Here is a 19,218-nt window from a genome sequence, read left to right as displayed (position 1 = left end):
GGAGCAGAGCAGCTGACACTGTGTATGGTCACTGCCCCAGGGGGTGGGGAGGGGCCCTGGAGGCGGCAGGGAAGGGGTGGGATGGGGCCAGGGCCTCTGGGATTCCCGCCTCAGCCTAGAGTGGCAGCCAGGTCGGCCGCAGGGTCTCAAGCCGCAGGGGCCTGTGCTGACTTGGCTGGCCGGCCTTGGCCCAGGTATTTTGTGCCCTGACCCCAGATGCAATGACAGCTAGCCACCTGGGGCTTGGGAACTCCTATCTCTCAGGGATTTAGAAAAAGACTTCCCTACTCCTGACACCAGGAATTCAAGGGGTCACCTGCAGCAGAGCCCCTTCCCTGGCCACCTGGGCTGGGGCTGCTCTCCTGGAGGCAGCACTCTCAGCACCAGGCTGCTGATCAGGATGACAGGGCCAGTCATCAGGAGGCTGCTTTCCTGGCTGCAGAGTGACTCAGGGTGGGGGTGGGCAGTAATGGCAGCGGATGTGCCTCTGGCTCAGGGAGGAAACGCTCTGAGACCTGACAAGTCTGCAGGAGCCCTGCAGCGGCCTCGGCCCAGGAGAGTGGGGAGCTGACCCTGAGGGCAGGCAGCTGTGCTGAGGCAGTGGGGCTCTGGTCAGCTCCCACCCTGTGCTCACTGCGGATGCTGTAGCAAGGTGCTGGATGCAGAGGCCAGCCAGTTGCAGCTGACCAGCGTCAGGCACACCTTGGCCACACAGTGCCCTTGGCCTGCGACACAAGCTACCCCAGAAGTGAGGAGGAAGCAGGCCAAGGATCAACGAGGCCTGTAGAGGCCAGTGGGCCCAGGTTCTGCGCCCCGACTCTGGCCCCCAGTCTCCCAGGCAGAGCAGGTGATGGGGGCAGCTCGTTTTCTTGGGGACTCTCCGGGGCCTCAAGCCTTCTTCTCAGCAGGAAAGCCCAGCACAGGTGGTGTGACTTCCTAGGGTCCTCTCAGTGGACTCTCTCAGAATCTGGTATGGCTGTCACCAGGGCCAAGTGGCTGACCATGATTCCCACCCCCTCGGGCAACGACCCCAAGGCCCAGACAGCGCACACAGCACAACCTCACATGTTCACAGATGCAGTGATGAGACGTGGGCTCAAGGGAACCCCTCTAGCTGTGTCCAAGGTCATCTGTCGGGTGGTACGACCCCAAGTGACCCCCAGCAGGACTCCAACCCCCACTCCAGCTTCTACACTGTGCCTTATGCAGATGTCCCTCTAAGAGCCTGCTGGACAGTGCAGGGGTGCATGGAAGGAGCCCTGGGAGGCTATAGGTGGCTCAGGGTCAGGGTCTGGCTGACTCAGGATGAGGGGCTCCAGGGGGCATGCAGCACTCCTCAGGCCCAGGTCTCGTCAGCTCCGCGATCCGCCGGTCCTTCAGCTGCACCAGGTGCTCCAGCTTTACCACCTTCATCTGCAAAATCTTCAAAAACCCAGACAGGTCTGAGAACGTCAGGTGCATCCCAAGAGGCCTGTCTGTCCTCCAGCCTGTCCAGAGCCAGGCCACGTGTATGGTTCAGCCTCTGGGGATGAGTGTCCTGCCAGTGGCCCTGCAAGGCCCCAGAGCAGAGTGTCCTCGTGGGAAACTGGGAAGGACTGGATGTCAGGCCGGAGGAACGGGAAATGAGGCTGAGGAACCTGGGGTTGGTGGCCCTGGGAAGGGACAATTTTCCTCTTCCCATCCCTATACTCATTCCTGCAGCTCCTCTGCCCGCCCCACCCCCAGCCTGCCCCTAGCTACAGGCAGAAGGGCCAGGACACAGGTAGGGCAGCACCCGGGCCCTCACCATGTGAGCTCAGTGCCCAGGGCCTGGCAGGTGCTTGGGGCATCTTTGCTGAGTTAACAGCTAACCAAATGAACACACTGCAATTAGATGGTTTACTTGGGGTTTACTTCTAAGAGTTGGAAACCCAAGAAAACCTTGAGTTAATTGAACGAAGGTGCAGAACATCTGCCTTGGGCATGGTGGCCACAGGAAGGTCAGGTTGGGGTGCCTGTGGCCACCATGCCCAAGGATGACCACATCCCAAATCTTCCTCCTCCAGAAGCATGGGATTCACCATGTGCCCAGGTGATTAAAAAAGGCTGGCCTGCCCCAAACCATGTGTCCAGACCAAGGTCAGGGGTATGGAAAGGCAGCATGAGGTGGGAGGCAGGGGAGTGGGCAGCCTCTCGGCAGACCACCAGAGACAGGCCTTCCTTGAGCCTGCAGGTGTGGCTGCTCCACACAGCCCACACCATAGCTCAGTGACGAGCTGCAGGGGGCCAGGTGGCACTCTGGCTGCCACCCACCACCACATAACTGCCCCACAACGACTCTGGTGACGCTGACCCAAGGCATGTGTCTTCGTGACAAACGGCCCATGATCATGTCAGCCCTAAAGGCAGGTCGAGCCATTTCCTCTCTGGGTTTTCTAACGTGAAGTGCTTATGACTCACAAGGACAGCCCACGGGCCAGAGCCGCAGTGCAGACAGCGAGGGCTGTGAGCTGCCCTCAGAGGTGGCGACTTCATGTCTCCTTACTGCTTCCTCTCTGCTGGCATTCAGCACATCCAAAGCCACACAATGATATCACTTTCCTGTTTTCTCAAGAAGCCTACTCATCAAGATTTTGGTTCTCAGGAATTGAGATATTGTTGCAATTTCTGACACCCTGCAACACTGAGGCCCATCCAGCAGGCCTGCCCACCCACCCCTACACTGTCATGGGCCCTGTGCTGCCAAGGTCGAGGAGAGGTAGGAGTGGTAGGGGACTTCCTGAACACAGGAACCCAGGAAGCCCCTGATGAGAAAGCAGAGGGACAGGTGTGTGCCTGCAGAGCCAGGTGAGCACCTCAGAGCCAGCCAAGCACAAGATAAATAGGTGAACACCGCTAAGTGCTCACATCGACCCAGCTGGATGGTGCCCCCTGGGAGACGGGGAGAAGGAAGAGGCCCCATTTAGGCTGGAGTGGGAGCAAGCAGGAGACTCTAGTCAGCACCCACTCCATATGCTTCCCAGCAAGGAGGCACCTTCTGCTCCTTGACCTGGGCCCAACACTTCTGGCAGAGCCTGTGCCCAGCCTGTGGCCCCAACACATGGGCTCAGGATGGATAAGCTGGCACGGCTTGCAGTAAGTACCTGGTGGTGGGGTGGACCATACTCTTACCTGCTTCTGGGTATGACTGGAATAGTCCAAACACTGTTTTCTAAATAGATTAAACATGGCTCTTCCTTCCAGGGTTCTGTCTGCTCCACCCACTGCTAACCCCTGTTCTGGGACAGAGGTAGTGTGTCAAGAACTCAGCTGAGGACTGGACTGAAGATGCTAACAGTGAAGGCCAGTTTCCTCTGCTTCCCTGTCCTGCAGTTCAAAATGCCTGGTCAAAAGGCGTGCCCAGCTGGGCCGTACCTGGACTGTCTCCTGCAGAATGGCCAGTGCCTGCTCCTTGTCCTCCAGCAGCTGCTGAACCCTGGACAGGTGTTCCCAGGCCCCTTCAGCTGGGTCCTGACTGAAAGACAGATACCACACTTTAATCCAGCTGGCGAGGTGAGGGGAGGGGGCTGTGAGGGCTTGAGAGACAGGGGCCCACCATTCACAAGCACATGTGCCCGTCTTCTCCAGAGCCCTCTGATCCTGAAGGGTCTTCACACTGGTGGGAGCTGTGGGGCTCAGCAGGCCTGTGTGACAAACAGACACCATCAGCTCAGGTCCCCCGCCTCTGAGGGGGTGCACCTGTATGCATGCGTGGGACACAGGGGACTATATGGGTTAGACAGATCCAGGTGCCACCCTGCCAGGCTTGCACAGTCCTGGGTGACTCTGAAGAGTGTCCCAATTGGAGACACAGTGAATGGTTCATGGACTCCCCTTAGCGACCTGCTCTCAGGTGCTGATGGAGCCTGGGCCCATCTGAGGTGCCCGCACAGTGAGACTGTTCTCCAAGGCCTGCTGGGCCCTCCTTTGCAGATGTGAGCCAGCAAGTGCTACGGGCATTCTGGGAGTGTGGTAATGCCCCTCACAGGAGGACAAGAGGGCCTCTGATAGGTCAAACTTGCTCGCACCAGGGGTTTGGAGCCTACCTGCCTGTGAGTGGACAGTATTCATGCTGGAGAACCCTGGATCCTGCAGATTTTAAAGGTTTGGAGGTGAAAGGTAGAGGAGGAACACACCTGCCTGTGTTCCCGGTCACCTCTCTGGCTGTGGGGTTAGCGAGCAAACTGTAGGATAGGACAGGCAGGGACTGGGCTGGTGTGGGTGGGGCTGTGGACTCCTAAGGAACAGGGTGTTTTTGCTACAGAGATGGGTCAGGCTGGGCAGGAATGAGGGACAGCAGCACTCAGGGAAGGGAGCTAGATGGGGACAGCAGCCTCATGTGAGGTTTGCCTCAGTCAGACCATAGGGTCGTAGTGAGTGGGGGCTTTGTCACCATTTATTTGTGGGCTTTATTCTCCTATAGCAGATTATCTGATGGCATGCGAATGGGAACAGAAGCCACATGTTTGTGGGCTGTACCAATCTGCAGACATGCAGAGCTGCGCCAGATGAGCCTGCCTGAGCTGTGCTGGCCTCCACCTTCTCCCTCAGTGCACACAGGATGGGCTCAATGGCCCCAGGCACATTGGCGACCACTTTACGGATGTCCTCCTCAGAGACACAGAAGCACAGCTTGCGGAAGACTTTCCTGCAACGGAAGCAAGGTGTACCCTAGAGCAATGCCCCCAAGGGACCAGGCACTGAGCTACAGCACAGCACCTGTTTTCCTGGGAGGGAAGAGGCTGAGTGTGACCCCTTCTTGAATGACCACCAGAGGTCCAGTGGCCACTTCATTGGCAGGTGGCCCATACCCCATCAGGGGGGGTCAGAGAACACTTGACACCCCAGGCTGTCAGGCCAGGTGTTTCAAGGACTCTGCAGAAGTATCATCTTCCTGACTGATGCTGCTCTGCTCTGAGAAGTCCTACTGTCCTACCTCGAAACTGGAACCTGAGCTCTTCTCACACACAAGGGCTGACCAACAGCAGCCCCCTTTCCCCACTGGGTCAGGGCACTGCTCTCACTCCCCAGCCTCCTTTCCTCTCCAGTCCTTCAAAATGCAAGCACCAGCAGAATGAGCCCAGGCCTGAGCCCTGCAGTACCCCTAACCTGCCTCAGCTTGAGGCCTGGTCCTCATGTGGCCCCCAAGACCTCTGGGCCAGCCCTAAGGGCTCTGAAGCTCCCTTCTGCACACCCATGTGTCACCCCTGTTCCTTTACACACTTTCATCTCCTCAGAGCCTTCCCTGGTTCCCCCACCTCCAACATGTCCGCCCCACCCTGACTGGTTGTTCTTTACATCACTTACCACACCTGACCCTTGGGTTATGCTTTGCAATTCATCTGCTGACCATGAGACTCCCTGCTCTGTGAAGGCAGGCACTTTCCACCGCCAGTCTGCAGCTCTGGATCAGAGCCTGGGTCCCTTGGCTTAATGAGTGAATGGCTTGGGAAGCAGACCCACTGCTGCTCAGGCAGGGAGAGCCCTGGAGCCCTAGGTTGAGGGTGAGGATCTGTGGACCGAACCGGCACTGAAAAGGGTCTGGCACCCACAGTTGAAACCTGTTGCCAGCCCCCACCCCTTCTCCCTCAGTGCAAACAGGATGGGATCAATGGCTGTGGTGTGTTGGCTACCACCGATGGGCCTGAGAGAGCTGTCTCCCCAGGGCCAGCCTTGGAGATCCTCTGGAGTCCTTGCCTGTTGAGAAGGCTCCAGTTGCTGAGCTTCTGGTCAGTGCTGCAGGCAGGGATGTAGCTGTGCAGGTCCACCAGGCGCGGGTGGAAGTGCTTCACGATCTCGGCCACCAGCACTGAGGGGATGGTGGGGGGAGGGGGAGGTGAGCTGGCATGTCCAGCTCATGCCTGGCTGCCACTGTCCCTGAGGCCTCCTGAGTGCATGCAGGACAGGCACTAGCTTGTCCTGGAAACTTGGGGCTTCTGAACTTGAATTGGGGAGGGACCATGTGCTAGCACTGGGGGAGCTCGGCCAGTGAGCACCCAGGGAGAGGCGGAGGCCTGCGTCGCGCCCGGCCCCACCCCACCTTCCCCAGGGAGCGCGGGGCTGCACGCAGAGGTGCCCCCACCCCTCCGGAGCCCTCGTCTACACCGCCCCACAGCGCCTCCGCCCGCACCGCCGTCGCTGAAGTCCCGGGCCAGGTGGCGCTTGGGGCGGCTGAGCGGGAGCTGGTCAAGCCAGGCACAGAGGCCACGGAGGGCGCCCGGCGGCGGCCGCGGCACCGCGGTAGACCTCCTGCTGGAGCCTCGCATGGCCGAAGGCTTGGGGCCGTTGCCGAGAGACGGGCCGGAAGGGGCGGGGCGCGGGATGGCTGGGGAGGTTGCCGGGAGACGGGCCGGAAGGGGCGGGGCGCGGGATGGCTGGGGCGGGGCCCGGAGGCGGAAGGGGCGGGCCCTGCGTCTGACGGGCCCTCCTGCTGGTCGGTGGGCGCCTTTGCGCTCCGCACGCGTGGTTAAAATCCGGGAGGCAGGAAGGCCGACGGCGCGCCCTGTGTGGCGAGCCCTCCCGCCCCCAGAACTGGAGCGGCAGTCCGTTGGCGAAATACAACTCTTTATTGTTAGGACGCCCGAGCCGCCGTCGGCCCCGGCGCTTGCAGACGCCGGGCGAGGGCTGGCTCCTGGCGGCAGGGCCGGCGGGCCGGGTCCGCGCGGAGGAGCGGAGCCTCCAGCCAGGCCCGCGGGGGCCCAGGCGGTCAGCCCGGGACGAGCGCACGGTTCCCGAGTGCCTCTCCTCCGGGCGTTCTCTCCGGAAGTGTGCAGTGGCTGGACGCTGGGCGGGCGCCCTTGTCACCTCCGGACCGGGGTCTTCAGCGCGACCTTAGGGCCCGTGGCCCCCTTGCAGGAGAAAGACAGGTTGCTTGTAAAACCATGTGCCACGAAGGGCACGCAGGTGCTCCCTTTCGCACTCCTCCCCCGCCCCTTGGGACCGGGGTTGACCCCAGCGGTGTTCAACACTGAGCCACGTCCCCAGCCCCGTTTTCTATTTTATTCAGGGACAGGGTCTCACTGAGTTGCTTAGGGCCTTGCTGAATTGCTGAGGATGGCTTTGAACTTTGAATCCTCCTGCCTCAGCCTCCCGAGCTGCTGGGACTACAGAGTGCACCACTGTCCCCAGCTCCCTTCATATTTCTTCAAATGTATATTCTTAGTTCACCCAGCAGTAGGTCTGTGCTGTGCATACGATGACAGCAGCAGTGATGGTCACAGTATTAATGGCTAATACTTTATCTGGAGGGCAGACTTGCTTATTGTAGTAGGAATAAAAGGCAAAATTGACAGCCACTGAAAAGTCCTCTGTCAACTGATATAGCAGATATTAAAACAAAGCTAATGACTTTTCCTTTTTTTCTCCCAGATAATTACCAGTTTGCCAGACGATAACATGCCACACACATACACTCCAGGGCAGTGCAAGTCAGGTGGGGCAGTTCTCTGCATCTGGCACAGGTGGACCCCAAACTGTGTGCAGGGGAGGCTCACCTGAGGCATTCCAGGTGTGGTCCCTCCAGCACTGGGCTTGACAGGTGGCAATGGGGGTGCAGAGGTTGGTTTGACAGGCTGGGAGGGAGCAGATGTAGCTGATGAAGGGGCTGCTTACCTGGGCCAGGCCCTGACCCATACTTCACTCCTCATGGACCTCTGATCTGCTCCTGCTGGACTGCAGGCTTCTGTCTTCACTATGCCCTCTATGGCCACCCCACCTGACGGCTAAAGCCCTGGTGCAGAGTAGCTCCCTGTCCTGGCAGACCACCCAGGCCACTGGTAGCCTCACCTGCACCCTCCCCTTATCCCTGAAAGGTTCTTAAATTGCCATAATGTGGGTCTTTGGAGTTCAAAAGTCAAGAATTAACTACTAAAGCACGCATCCTTTCCCAGGGCAGGGAGGCTGCGGAAGGGATGCCTGGGGATGAGCACCGTAGTTTAGCAGCAGTGGAAGGCACCGCAGGAGGAGGGGAGCGTTTCCCTCCTCAGGCCAGGCACAGTGTGGCTGGAGACCACCCAGGCCTTCCTCCTGGCCTGGCTTTTCCTTGTCTTTGCCCAGAAGGCTCTCTGCCCGTTCCCATCCCTGTTCTTCCCATCAAGATCCTTCCTAGGACTTTTTCCTCCTCCAGGACTGGGGATTGAACCCAGGGGCACTCTGTCACTGAGCTACATTCCCAGCCCTTTTTACTTTATTGATACAGGCTCTCACTAAGTTGCCCAGGCTGGCCTCGGCCTCGAGATTCTCTTGCTTCGGCCTCCTGAGTGCTTGTGCCTCAGAGCCTGACTCCTGGGACTATTTTTGCAACTGTTATGTAAATCTAAAACTAGTTCAAAACAAAAAGTCAAAAAGGAAAGAGAAAACCACTAGTAAGCAAACGCCATGGTAACAGTTGTTGGAGGTCAAGTTTGAGGAGAGGATCGTGCGTCCTCAAGGGCCTCTCTTCTGTGTTCACTGACCACGTAGACAGCTTGGAGGGAGAAACTGCAGATGCAGCCAAGCCATGTGTCACATCCCTGTGACTAGACATGAGGCGCCCAGGCCTGGGGTAACACTGGGGCAAGGCCTGGAAAGGACACTTCCCTGGCTATTCCTGCCCCAAATGCATCACCTCTGACCACTCACGATGAGCAGACAAACCCAAATCAAGGGATGAAACTGAACGAATGTTTGCAAAGTGCACAGTGAGGACCAGGAGCCACTGGGGCCCCAGGAGCACCACGTGGGCCAAGCACTGCCTGCTCGTGAAGGAAGAAGCAGCTCAGCTGCGTCCACGCTAACCCAGAGGACTGTGGAGGGAACGCAGGGACTATGCTATCTCTGCGATATTTCCGTGAGTCTGAAATTTGTTGGCAAATAAAATTAAATGATTCCCTAAGGCAGGGCAGGGTGTTTGCCTTCAGGCCCCACACAAGTCACCTGTGAGGAAACTTGATAGGGCCCTGCCACTTTGTGGCTCTTCCCAGCCCTAGTTGCCCACCATGAGCCCCCTCTGACCCACCAGAGGTGGACAGAGGCCTGCCTGGAAGGGCATCCAGTAACACTAGGTGGACAGCCAGCCTATGCAGCAGGGACTGTGCTGGACCCCAGGAAAGAAAGCCTGGGTCAGTCCTGCTGCTTGAGTTTGCCCAGTGGGAGGGACAGGAAAGCGTGGCCCAGTCCATGGTCACAGAGTGACATCCAGGACTGAGTGCTCGAGGGCCCACCTGTTCCCACAGTACTAGGAGTGGGAGAGACGTGGAGTGGGAGAGGGACTCCAGGGGTACCCCTTGGGGCAGGTGACACTTCAGGGCACAGGGGAGCCAGAGTCAACCTCAGCTTGCAAGGCTCCACTGAGTCACACTTTCAGATCCCCAACATGCATCCCCAAGGGAAGTGTCATGAGGGCTGGCAAGGCCCCCACAGGCTGAAGCCTCTTACCTGCTTGGGTTTCTGCTTTGGAAGGGGCTTGGTGGGCGGAGCAGGTCTGAACTGATGGGGAGAGAGGAGTCAGGACCCCACTGACCAGCCCTGTCTAGAGGGCTGGTCCGTGTACCCCAGCCGCCACGGCTTCGCTAAGCCTGTGGTTTGTTTTCACGTCATCCTAGGCCAGCTCACCCGCCTGTCTTGTGTAGCAGTGACTTCCCTGGGGCCTCAGTCCCCCAGTGTAGCCACAGGCCCCCTCTTCCTGGGACAGCTTGGACACTTCCCGAACACCTGGGCACCCAAATCAAGGCCACTCACCTGGTCTGCTGCCTGCTGGGTGTAGACAGGGACTGGAAAGGGTGCACTGGACATGGCTGGAGGCTGCAGAGGACAGAGTTGTGAGCCTGGTCCCAGATGTCTGGCCACTGCCCATCAAGGCCCCAAGCAAACAGCCTCTGTGTGTGACTGAGTCTGCCCCAGCTCTTGAACCAGCAGGACCTGAGCCTGGACACATGGCCATCCCTCTCCCTCACCCACGCAGGCCACGTTCCAGAGCTACGGGCGACTGAGAACCCTGAGTCAGAAGTTCAGGGTCAGACTCCAAATGCAGATCTCCAGAAGGTAGCTCTGAACTCCAGGACCCCCGCCCCACACCACAGGTGACCACAGCAGCCGCTCTAGGCCCCAGGCCAACACAGGGACAGACGAGTTGATTGACATGAAAGGGCTTTCTCATCAGTGGGTCACACCCTGGGGCAGAAGGATGGGGGCCTAGGGGCCTGGCTGCTGTCAGGGGACATGCTTACAGCAGGGGGCAGCCTCTTGGGGGCCACAGTGGCTCTGACAGGCTGTCTGGGGTGTGTGGTAGATGCCAGCTCTGGGGGCCCAGGAGCCCTGCCCTTGGGTGGCCCGCTGCTGCCTGCCTCCTGGAACAGGGGGTTGGAGAGCCCCATGGCGGTCTTGGGTGCCACGCTCCTGGAGAGGAAGAGAGGGGGTAGCAGTCATGGCCCTGCCAGGGCGCAGGTCTCCTGGCTGTGCTCCCAGGCCTAGTCTGGCTGGGGCCCTCTGCCTGGCAGACCATGCAGGCTGCAAGGCACACAGTCACAGCCATAAGACACAAAGAGACCAAGGGCAATCCCAAATGGGCAGTCCCCAGAGCCCAGCACACTGGGGAGGTGCTCAGGGGTCCCAGGCAAGCCTGTCTGGCTGCCGCTGGCTCAGGAGTCACAGTACCAGTCCAGGGACAGCAGGGTCCTAATGGGGTGCTCATGGCCGGGTTTGGGAGTGGGGGCTTGATCTTTCCTCTCTGGACCTACCACATACCAACCTCTTACCCAGACCACCCTGCAGGAGCCACTGAGAGGAAGGGTCCTGAGGTGGGTGGATCCCAGGAACCTCCTAGGCTTAAGCCCTGGCCGCTGGCTACCCGGGAGCCCAGTTCCCAGTGCCCGCCCCCCTCCCCTACCCCCGTCCCCTGCCTGTGCGAGAAGCAGCCTCTTCCTCAAACAGCAGTGGAGGCCCTTTCGCAATAGCACCAGGCCCGGAAGCACGCCTCCCACACACAGACCTGTCGCAACCAGCAAGTTCTTACCTCCTGGGGACACGGCTCCAGGCCTTGCGGTACGTGATGATGCCTGCCAGGGAGGCTACCACAGCCACCAGGAGCACCAGGGGCAGCAGCACACTGACCAGGAGGCTCCCAGACGCTGGGGGACACAAGCTCATGTCAGTCAGGGCTGGACAGCTGCCAGCCCGATGGGAAGGCCCTCAGCCTCCCCAGCCCACCATGGCTACGCCCTGGACCCCAGGGCTCGCGGTTCCCAGCTCCCAGCAAAAGATCGGAAGGCCTGGCAGGGGGTCGGGGTGGGGTCCTGGGCCCACAGTGCTGTAGGTGTGGCCTAGCCAAGCCCCTGAGTCCAGGGTGCTGTGGACAGCCACATGCTCAGAGGCCATTGGAGAGGAAGACGCTGTGGGGGTGGCTGACCCCAGGTTCCCAGGCTGAGGAGGGGCCTGAGCACCTGGGTTAAGGATGGCAGGTTTTACTCTGAGCTGGGCACTACCTCAACTGTCTCTAGGAGGTGGGACGTAGGTTCCCTCCTGGTTGCTTAGAATTGGATGTTGAAGGCGAATCATCCCCTAAATACCCCCTCCCTGAGGACCAGGTGCGTCCTCTGTGCTCAGACTCGGCTCTAAAGGCCCTACCTGCATGCACATCTGCCAGCAGCTGTGCACAGTAGGGCGGGGCCCAGCCCGCATGGCAGTGGCACTGCCTCTTGTGGTTGCACACCTGCAGGGACAAAGGGCCTCAGAGACAGCAGTCATGGGGCAGCAGGCAGTGCCCGCAGCATGAGGGTCCTGCACCCTGCCCAGTGTGCCAACCCTGGGCTCATGGGGGCATGACCAGAGGCCTGGTTCCAGGTCACCCCTCCCGGCCTCAGCCCCAGGAGGGGCCTGCTGAGATCTCCCGCTGATGGATGCGCTGGGCTGGGCTGGGCTGAGACCCACTCCTGCATCCAGAGCTGCCACAACCAGTGGCTCTGTCATTCTGGGGCACAGGCAGGGGGCACACTGTCCCTTCAGGCCACACGCACCCCATGGTTGTGGCATTGGGCGGAGCAGTTCTCGGATCTGTACACCTGGAGGTCTTGGCAGCGCCCTTCCCAGCAAATCTGGAAGGCAGAGGGGCCTCCTAGGCAGCTGGTCTGGACCACCGCCCCAGCCCTATTCTCGAAATCAAAGGGCTGGGGCGGCTGACACCCTGAAGTCCCCTGGAGACCCTCTGGCGTCCTGGGGGCTCTGCAGGGCTGTGGGCTCCAGACTGCGAACTGGAAACAGGCGTCTTCGCCTCCCCATCCTCCTCAGCCTCACCTAAAAGTGCAGAGAGCACCACGCACACGCTGGGCCAGCGGACCGAGGGTGGAGGGCCTGTGGGACGCCTGCTGGGCTGCCCGCGGGGTCTGACTACCCAGCTCACCTTCCCCTCCTCACACCTGGTGCCCACAGGCACAGGCTCGTAGGCAGAGGTCTCGCTGTCCATTCGCAGAGCTTGGCAAGTGTGCGAGGAGGAGGTGAGTGTACAGGAGCTGCGCTCTGGGGGCTTCCGCCCTCCTGCACAGTACAGGATGCCACATCTGTTGGCCCTGTGGACAGAGGGCAGGGCGGGAGCCTGGCTGCAGGGTGTGGTGTCCACTGCATGGTGCCCATGCTCACGGCCCTGCACTCAGGAGAGGGGCAAAACTCCTCCCTCCCTTCCACCATGATGCTGAGGTCCAGCTGGGATCCTGGAAGGCCACCAGTCCCACAGAGCCAGACTCCTCTGGAACATCCTGGGTCCTGGGCCTGGGCAGCCCCGCCTCCTCATGCTCACCTGCCCATGCTGGAGGTGGTCCTGCCTTTGCAGCCTGGAGACATGCTGAAGGAGAAGCAGGTGTCTGCAGCAACCTGTGCACCTGGGGACTGGGGCAGGTTAGCTTGGCCGAGGCCCACGGCCACCTCCAGATGCTGGCCTGCATCCCATGCCCACATGCCTCACCTGGCCCCCATAGTTCCTGGCACCGCTGGGCCAGTGTGGGGCAGCTCCCATCAAAGCAGTAGCCCCCTGGGCAGGGCGTGCCATTCTCCTGGAAGACGTCCTCTGGGCATGCCGGACCCCGGCCATCGCAGAACTCCTCCAGGTCACACTGGTCCTTCTGGGGGCGGCACAGCTCACCAGCTGGCTTCACCTGGCCACAGAGAGGCTCACCATGGGACATGCCTATGGGCTGCTGCCCTTGGAGTGGCTGCCCTCCACCCAGTGCCCTGGGCTCACCCTGCACTCATGGCAGCAGGCGCCGTGGGCACACTCGGCCCCCTCAGCCAGCTGGCACGTTGTGGCATTACAGCAGTGGTTCTGGCAACCCTGAGAGACAGCGGCAAGAGCAGCGACATCCTGGGCCAGAGCTGGCTTCGGGGAGACGGGCCCCACTGACCACCAGGGGCAACTGGTGGCCACTCTCCTTTGGACTCCCTTACAAGTGGTTGGGGGTCAAAGACCAGAAATGACACGGGACACCCAACAGCTGTGTATGTTGTGGCCCACAGGGCCTCTGGCTTGGGTGGTCAGCCAGGGATAGCGGCTACAGCCCTGATGCTGAGGAGCAGAGGGTGGGTGGGGCAGGACATACCTGGGGGGTACCGCAGTCGCACTGCTCCCCACGCTCCACAAACAGGTTCCCACACACGGGGCCACCCACCAGCCGGGCAGGGTCAGGGGCATTGGCCAGACAGCCCGTCTGGGGTTTCTCCAGGAACATCTCCAGGTCAGCCCTGCTGCACCTGCTGAACGTCCTGGGGAACTTGGAGCTGAAGGCAAAGGGTATGGCAGTCAGGGGCCACTGTCACATTGCCCCTTCCCACCTACCATGTCCCACAAGTCTCACCCAACACTGGCCGCCATGATGCAGCCGCCACCCTCCTGGGGCACAGGGCAGTAGCAGCCCTGGACGTTCTCGTCGTGGTCCATACCCAGGTTGTGGCCCAACTCATGAGCCATGGTGGACGCCACGCCAATGGGGTTCTGGCTGTGGTCCTGTGCAGAGGGCTGGGCTCACTGGGGCAGCACCTCACCCATCCACCCAGGCCTCCCCCCCTCACCCGCAGCACCTGGGGCTTGGTGCTGCTTCCTACCAACCACCCCTTAACACAGAGAAACAGGCAAGGAACCCATCCCCAGGAGAGGCTTCTTGGGCGAGCTCCAGGGACCTGCATGATGCCTCCATGTGTCCAGCTGACTCTGTGCTGGTGGCCAGCCCACAGGCCAGTTCCAGTAAACCTGGACAGGGGTTCCCTTCACCTGGTTCACAGCCCCAGAGGCCTGGGAGCACAGGGCAGACACCCGAGCCAGTCCCACGGTGGTCCCAGTAAAGTCGACTCCCCTAAAAACACATGAGTTGATGGCCTGGAAGCATCCCACCACCTCCTCATGCCTCATGGCTCTTCCTGGAGGGCCTGCCCTAGAGGCCTGGCCTAGCCAGGGCCCTGCTGTGCGGGGTGGGGGCACAGGCACACTCACGTGATGAGCTGCACATTGTCATGGGGGTGGCGCACCATCAGGTCCTGTGCCCGCCAGGAGAGGAAGTTCTCCAGGGTGACATTGGCATGGGGGCTGATGGGGACCTTGTCCCTGCTCCAGATCTCCAGACCCACCAACACCACACGGAAATTGAGTTCCTGATAAAGCTGCAGAGGATAGGAATCCCTGGGTCAGGCCTTGCTGGTAGAAGGCAGTGAGTCAGGTGGTCAGTACTCTCCCATGTGTTCTGAGGGACAGGGCACAGATGGAGGCCAGGTCCCAAGCTCAGCACATGGAGCCTTGAGTCAGCCAGTCCTGCTCCCAGCTGCCTTTCCTGCCCGGCCCCCTGTGGCTGCCCCCCACCCCCTGCTACCTGGCTCCTCATGGACCTGGTTGCTGAGGGGTCCGGGAAGACCTGCAGGAGGCTGGGAGGCCTCACAGGGCCCTACAGAGACTGCAGCCCACCTTGTCCACGTGGTTCACCACCTCTAGCACCCGCCTGCGCACGGCCTCTCTGCTCCCCAGCTGCTGGAACTGGAGACACAAGACCCTCAGGCTGGGTCAGCACCATGTCCCAACCCGCCCAGCCCACCTGCCCCCGTGCCCCCACCTCTTTGCTGTCTGTGACCACATACAGCTCCACATAGCGGGTATCTCGGGACGGGGGCCAGTTCTGGGGAAGAAGTCGTCAGTTTTTCCTGCCACAGCCTGCCCGAGTCCGCCACTGCCCAGTACTGGGAGGACCATCAGGTAGCTCCAAGCAGAAGGGAGCCAGCTGCACAGTTATGGGTCTGAGCCAGACCCACCTGCCAGGGCTTGGGGATGGCCCTGGGCTGCAGACAGTAACACCCAGGCCCAAGCAAAGGGACCATGGCAGGACCAGCCAGGCAGGGGCATGAAGCTGCTTACCCGGGGCTGAGGCCTGAAGGCTGCAGAGACCCGAGGCCCCAGAAGGTTGTCCAGGCTGGCATCACTGACCCCACAGGTCCCGGCCTTCTGCTGCAGGTGCCTGGCCTGGTACACTGCATGCTGCCCTTCCTCACCTCCTCCATCTAGGGGCTCGATCAGGTGGATGGCAGAGCCCACCCGAAAGAAGCCCCTGGGAAGGGGAGCCAAGTGAAAAAGTGGGTTCCGCCAGCCCATCCCCGACTGCCCATCTGGGAGGATCGGGGCTGTGGCCTGCACCACAGCCACTAACACTCCATGGGCGACACCGGGGCACAGGAGGAGGGAGAGCAAGCGGAGCGGGTCTGTCCCGGGGGCTTGCAGGACTGGAAACTTCTCGTAGGAGCCCAGCAAGTGCCTTTGCACATTCCAAGCACATGGCAGAGGAGGCATGCCTTAAGTCTAACACCAAACCCCTTCCTTCTTTGCCTCGGTTTATCCTTCTGTAGAGTGGGACATCCTGCCAGGGTCTGAGCACACACCTGAGGCCAGCACAGGTGCTGAGGCTGGCAGCGGAGCCCTGGTGACCCTCCACATGGCCCTGGTAGAGGCAGTGGTCCTGCAGAAGTGTGAGAGGTCACGGGTCCAGCTCCCATGGCCCTGCTGGCCCCAGAAAGGTGGCCCACACTGTACCTGCCCACGACGCTGCTCTGTCACCTCAGAGCCATTGGCAGCTGAGTAGGTCTCTGTGTAGTCCGTGCCCAGCAGGTCCCTGGAGAAAAACTGCAGGAGTTTCCTGGGCCTCTAGTGTGGGGGGTGCAGGTGCTGAAGCCTGCACTGCTGCTGGCCAGGGCACCAACATAAGGGTCAGCCTCCTGCTTACCTGTTCTTCCGCAGGTGCAGGGTGAAGGTGTGTCCGCCGGCCCCAAGGACATAGCTCACACTCTCAGGGTACAGGCCCTGGATGGGGGTCAGGCTGAGTGGCCTCCAGGCCTCGGCCAGCATTCCAGGCAGCCCACGAGCCCCCAGGTGGCTCTCAGGCCCATCAGGCTCAGTAGATCAGACAGTGGAGGGATAGGTGGAACCAGAAAGACACGAGGCTCTCCCCCTCCCGGCCTGGTCTCCACCTGTCCCAGATGGCAAGGCCGATGCCTCCTTTCCCTGGAGGAAGCAGCCGGGTGGCCGTCCTGCTGAGCAGCCCTTACTACCAGGACAGCAGAGAGGGTGAGGGCAGGGGTAGGATGCATAGGTCCTTCCCGTGCCACCCCAGCTGGCCACTGTGCCATCACCTGGGACTTAGGGCTGTGGGTACCTGTGGCAGCCCAGGAGCCTCCTCCCTGCACTCAGTGACCTTGCTGCCTACACGCCCCACATCCAACAAGCTAAGCCTGCAACCCTCTGGACAGTGCACATCTGCCCCTGGGCAGGGTGAGTCCCAGGGCAGCAGACGCCTCTGGGGGGAGGGGGGGGTCCATGGCAGGTTCCTGGGGCACAGAGGCAAGGACAGGTAGGGTTTCCTCGCAGGAAACACACATTCAAGCACGCCCCAAGCACAGACCGCACAGGAACCAGAGGGCACAGGAAGGCACATACACCCACTGGGCTTCAGGAATCTGACTGGCAGGCCAGGAGGCCTTCTCAGTTCCCGGCCCCGGGAAATCCCAGCCCCGCCCAGAGCCCCGGGAGGTGTGTCAGGCACACACAGCACCCTGCGGCGGTCCCTCATCCTGCCTCTGTTCTGAAGAGGAATCTGGGTCATCAGTCCTGCCAAGGGAAACTGGGGTGTGGCCTGGGCCGGCACAAGCCGCCCTGCCCTTTTGTGGGGCCAGAGGACCCTCCAGGCCAGGCTGGCAGGGCTGCTGGAGGAGAGCGGTGACCTGGTGCCCACCTGCAGGCCCAGGCTCTGCCACGGGTGGACAGGAGGAAGGAAGAAGGTGAGGCAGGCGGGAGGGACCGCGGTCAAGCCCGGAAGCAGAGGCCAGCCTGGGGCTGCCTGGCGGGGGCATCAGGCTCACCCTGTGGGAAGGCAGGGCTCGGCGGGTGCGGGGTCCAGGCAGGCGCTGGGGCCACACCACCTCGTACTGATCCACGGGTGGCAAGGATGGGGTGAGGGCCATCGCTGTGGGAGAGAGCCGTCAGCGGGCACAGAAGCTCCTGTCCCCGCGGCCTCCAGGCGGGTGCAGGCCTACCCTCCCTTGGGGCCATCACCAAATGGCCCAGGGACCAGTGATGGGAAAGTCTGGCCCCATTGCCCAGGCGAGGCCTAAAAGACCTCAGGACCTCCAGGGAGCAGGCAGGCTGAGTGGCACACTGAGCAGAGCCAGAAACCCTGCTAGCCCAGCCCCGGGCGAGTGCACACAGGGCCTGGAGGCAGGTCTTTGCTCCGACCCTCACAGGATCCCAAATAACAGGACACCGCAGCCGACAGCAGCCACCCCACCCCAGGCTGCTTGCCTCCTAATGTCCTGGAAGTTCCCTGAAGTCCCGCTGCAGACCCGGGACCAGCCCTGGGTGGTGGCGGAGACCACCTCCCAAACCTCCAGGAGAGAGAGGGAGCAGGAAGATGGCCCTCAGGGCGCTCAGGCGGCACACCTCACCAGGGAGCTCCCAGCAGCCGCCCACAGCCCCGGGGGGGTCCCGGGCGCCTGGCTCCTCCGGCAGTGGTCCTGATGGGCGCTCAGGTGGCACACTCCAGGCGCCACCTTCTCCTACAGTTCACTTCTCAGAGTTCCTCCCTCTGGCCCCTGCCGCACCCTGGCCTCTCGGAGTGACCACTGTGCGACCCCTTCCCCTAGGACCCAGCCTGAGGGAGGCCAGGTGACCCAGCTGGAGCCCTGGCCTCCCTCAGAAGGCCACCCCACCCGTGCCCTGACAGGCTCCTTGGGCCCATCCGCGTCCCACTCACCCTGGGGCCACAGTGAACACAGCAGCCAGAGCCCGAGGCCCCCCATGGCGGCGTCTGGGTCTGGTGGGTCTGGAGGGTCTTCGCAGGACTGAACCGCGCTCCGCGGCTCCAGCCTCCACGCCCCGCCTGGGGACCAGCCTGGCCAATTGCACGGCAGCGGGGCGGGGCACATGCACGGGGGGGGGGGGGGGGGGGCCTCCAGGGCCGCTGGCGGACCAAGTCCCCTTCCCGTGGCTTCCTGGTACCCCTTCACCTCTCGCTGGTCTCCCCATAATTGTCCACAAATTAACAAGGACGTGGGGCGTGAACGGAACCTCGCCGCCCCCTACAGCTCTGAGTCCTGCGTGTACTTAGGGGGAACCTGATGCCCCACCCCCCAAGTCCTGCCAGAGCCCTGCGTGGGTCCAGCAGCAAGGAGGCCACTTTCTGAGGGGAAGTGACTTGTGTGTGAGAACCCTGTGACTTTTGGGGAGAAGTAAGCCCTGCTGTGGAACAGAACCAGCCCTGTGGGAGGCAACACTTCCCCAAACCCTGTGCCCTGCTCCAGGTCCCTGAGACGTCACCGGGAGGAGCCAGAGGGGCGGGGGTCCCAGCCCAGGTGATGCAGGCATGGAGGCTGCCTAGGCTGCTCCTCTGGAGTCATTCCCAGCCCTGCCATGTGGTCCCATTGGGCCAAGGTCCCCACGTAGCCCTGGTTTCTACCCTGTAGCGAAGGGATGCCCGAGTCAGAGCCTGCAGCACCTGCACTGTGACAGGGCACCCAGCTGCTCCAGGTGGGTCCCTGTTAGTCCTTTGTAATAACATCCCCCATTTGGCCCGGGCTCCAGGGTGCAGGTGTGGGCCAACCTCACAGCCTCCCCAGACCCACTCTGGTCGGGGCAACCAGAGGGGTCCTCAGCAGGGCCCAGCAGCTCAGCCTCCAAGATGCAGGGGAGGATCAGGAGCCAGACAGGGAGACACA

At 61.5% G+C, this 19,218-nt stretch overlaps 2 protein-coding genes across 3 annotated transcripts in view; both read right to left on the bottom strand.

Moving 5' to 3' along the window:
• Window positions 1-1,064: 1,064 nt before the first annotated feature.
• LOC306659288 (sperm flagellar protein 1-like) lies at window positions 1,065-6,330 on the bottom strand. The gene is made up of 7 exons (XM_079136748.1): window positions 6,149-6,330; window positions 5,716-5,827; window positions 4,498-4,666; window positions 4,065-4,107; window positions 3,575-3,662; window positions 3,394-3,493; window positions 1,065-1,422 (listed from the first exon to the last, which is right to left on the bottom strand). Exons 1-7 carry the CDS (start codon window positions 6,282-6,284, stop codon window positions 1,285-1,287), a joined length of 786 nt encoding a protein of 261 aa, XP_078992874.1. The 5' UTR covers window positions 6,285-6,330; the 3' UTR covers window positions 1,065-1,284.
• A 235-nt stretch (window positions 6,331-6,565) lies between these two features.
• The window catches only part of ADAM8 (ADAM metallopeptidase domain 8), a 125,303-nt gene continuing 112,650 nt past the window's right edge, over window positions 6,566-19,218 (bottom strand). The window contains exons 2-25 of one of the 2 annotated variants that reach the window (XM_079138731.1): window positions 18,258-18,323; window positions 17,368-17,471; window positions 16,236-16,312; window positions 16,046-16,124; window positions 15,895-15,971; window positions 15,377-15,566; window positions 15,078-15,140; window positions 14,933-15,001; window positions 14,468-14,634; window positions 14,249-14,330; window positions 13,836-13,984; window positions 13,581-13,758; window positions 13,226-13,315; window positions 12,950-13,139; window positions 12,785-12,866; window positions 12,392-12,557; window positions 12,009-12,086; window positions 11,620-11,704; window positions 11,009-11,123; window positions 10,224-10,392; window positions 9,736-9,798; window positions 9,433-9,483; window positions 7,512-7,589; window positions 6,566-6,866 (exon numbers count right to left, since the gene is read on the bottom strand). In XM_079138731.1, coding sequence (XP_078994857.1) covers window positions 6,819-6,866; window positions 7,512-7,589; window positions 9,433-9,483; window positions 9,736-9,798; window positions 10,224-10,392; window positions 11,009-11,123; window positions 11,620-11,704; window positions 12,009-12,086; window positions 12,392-12,557; window positions 12,785-12,866; window positions 12,950-13,139; window positions 13,226-13,315; window positions 13,581-13,758; window positions 13,836-13,984; window positions 14,249-14,330; window positions 14,468-14,634; window positions 14,933-15,001; window positions 15,078-15,140; window positions 15,377-15,566; window positions 15,895-15,971; window positions 16,046-16,124; window positions 16,236-16,312; window positions 17,368-17,471; window positions 18,258-18,303 — 2,496 coding nt within the window. In that variant the 5' untranslated portion in view covers window positions 18,304-18,323 and the 3' untranslated portion in view covers window positions 6,566-6,818. Of the gene's footprint in view, window positions 6,867-7,511; window positions 7,590-9,432; window positions 9,484-9,735; window positions 9,799-10,223; window positions 10,393-11,008; window positions 11,124-11,619; window positions 11,705-12,008; window positions 12,087-12,391; window positions 12,558-12,784; window positions 12,867-12,949; window positions 13,140-13,225; window positions 13,316-13,580; window positions 13,759-13,835; window positions 13,985-14,248; window positions 14,331-14,467; window positions 14,635-14,932; window positions 15,002-15,077; window positions 15,141-15,376; window positions 15,567-15,894; window positions 15,972-16,045; window positions 16,125-16,235; window positions 16,313-17,367; window positions 17,472-18,257; window positions 18,405-19,218 lie in introns of those variants that run through there. The other variant, XM_079138730.1, reaches the window with a different exon arrangement.

The sequence above is a fragment of the Sciurus vulgaris genome, assembly GCF_902686455.1.
Source record: "Sciurus vulgaris genome assembly, chromosome: 4".
NCBI classification, from domain to species: domain Eukaryota; kingdom Metazoa; phylum Chordata; class Mammalia; order Rodentia; family Sciuridae; genus Sciurus; species Sciurus vulgaris.
Note: the sequence above shows the minus strand (reverse complement) of the source record. Positions and strands in the feature narration are given on the sequence as shown.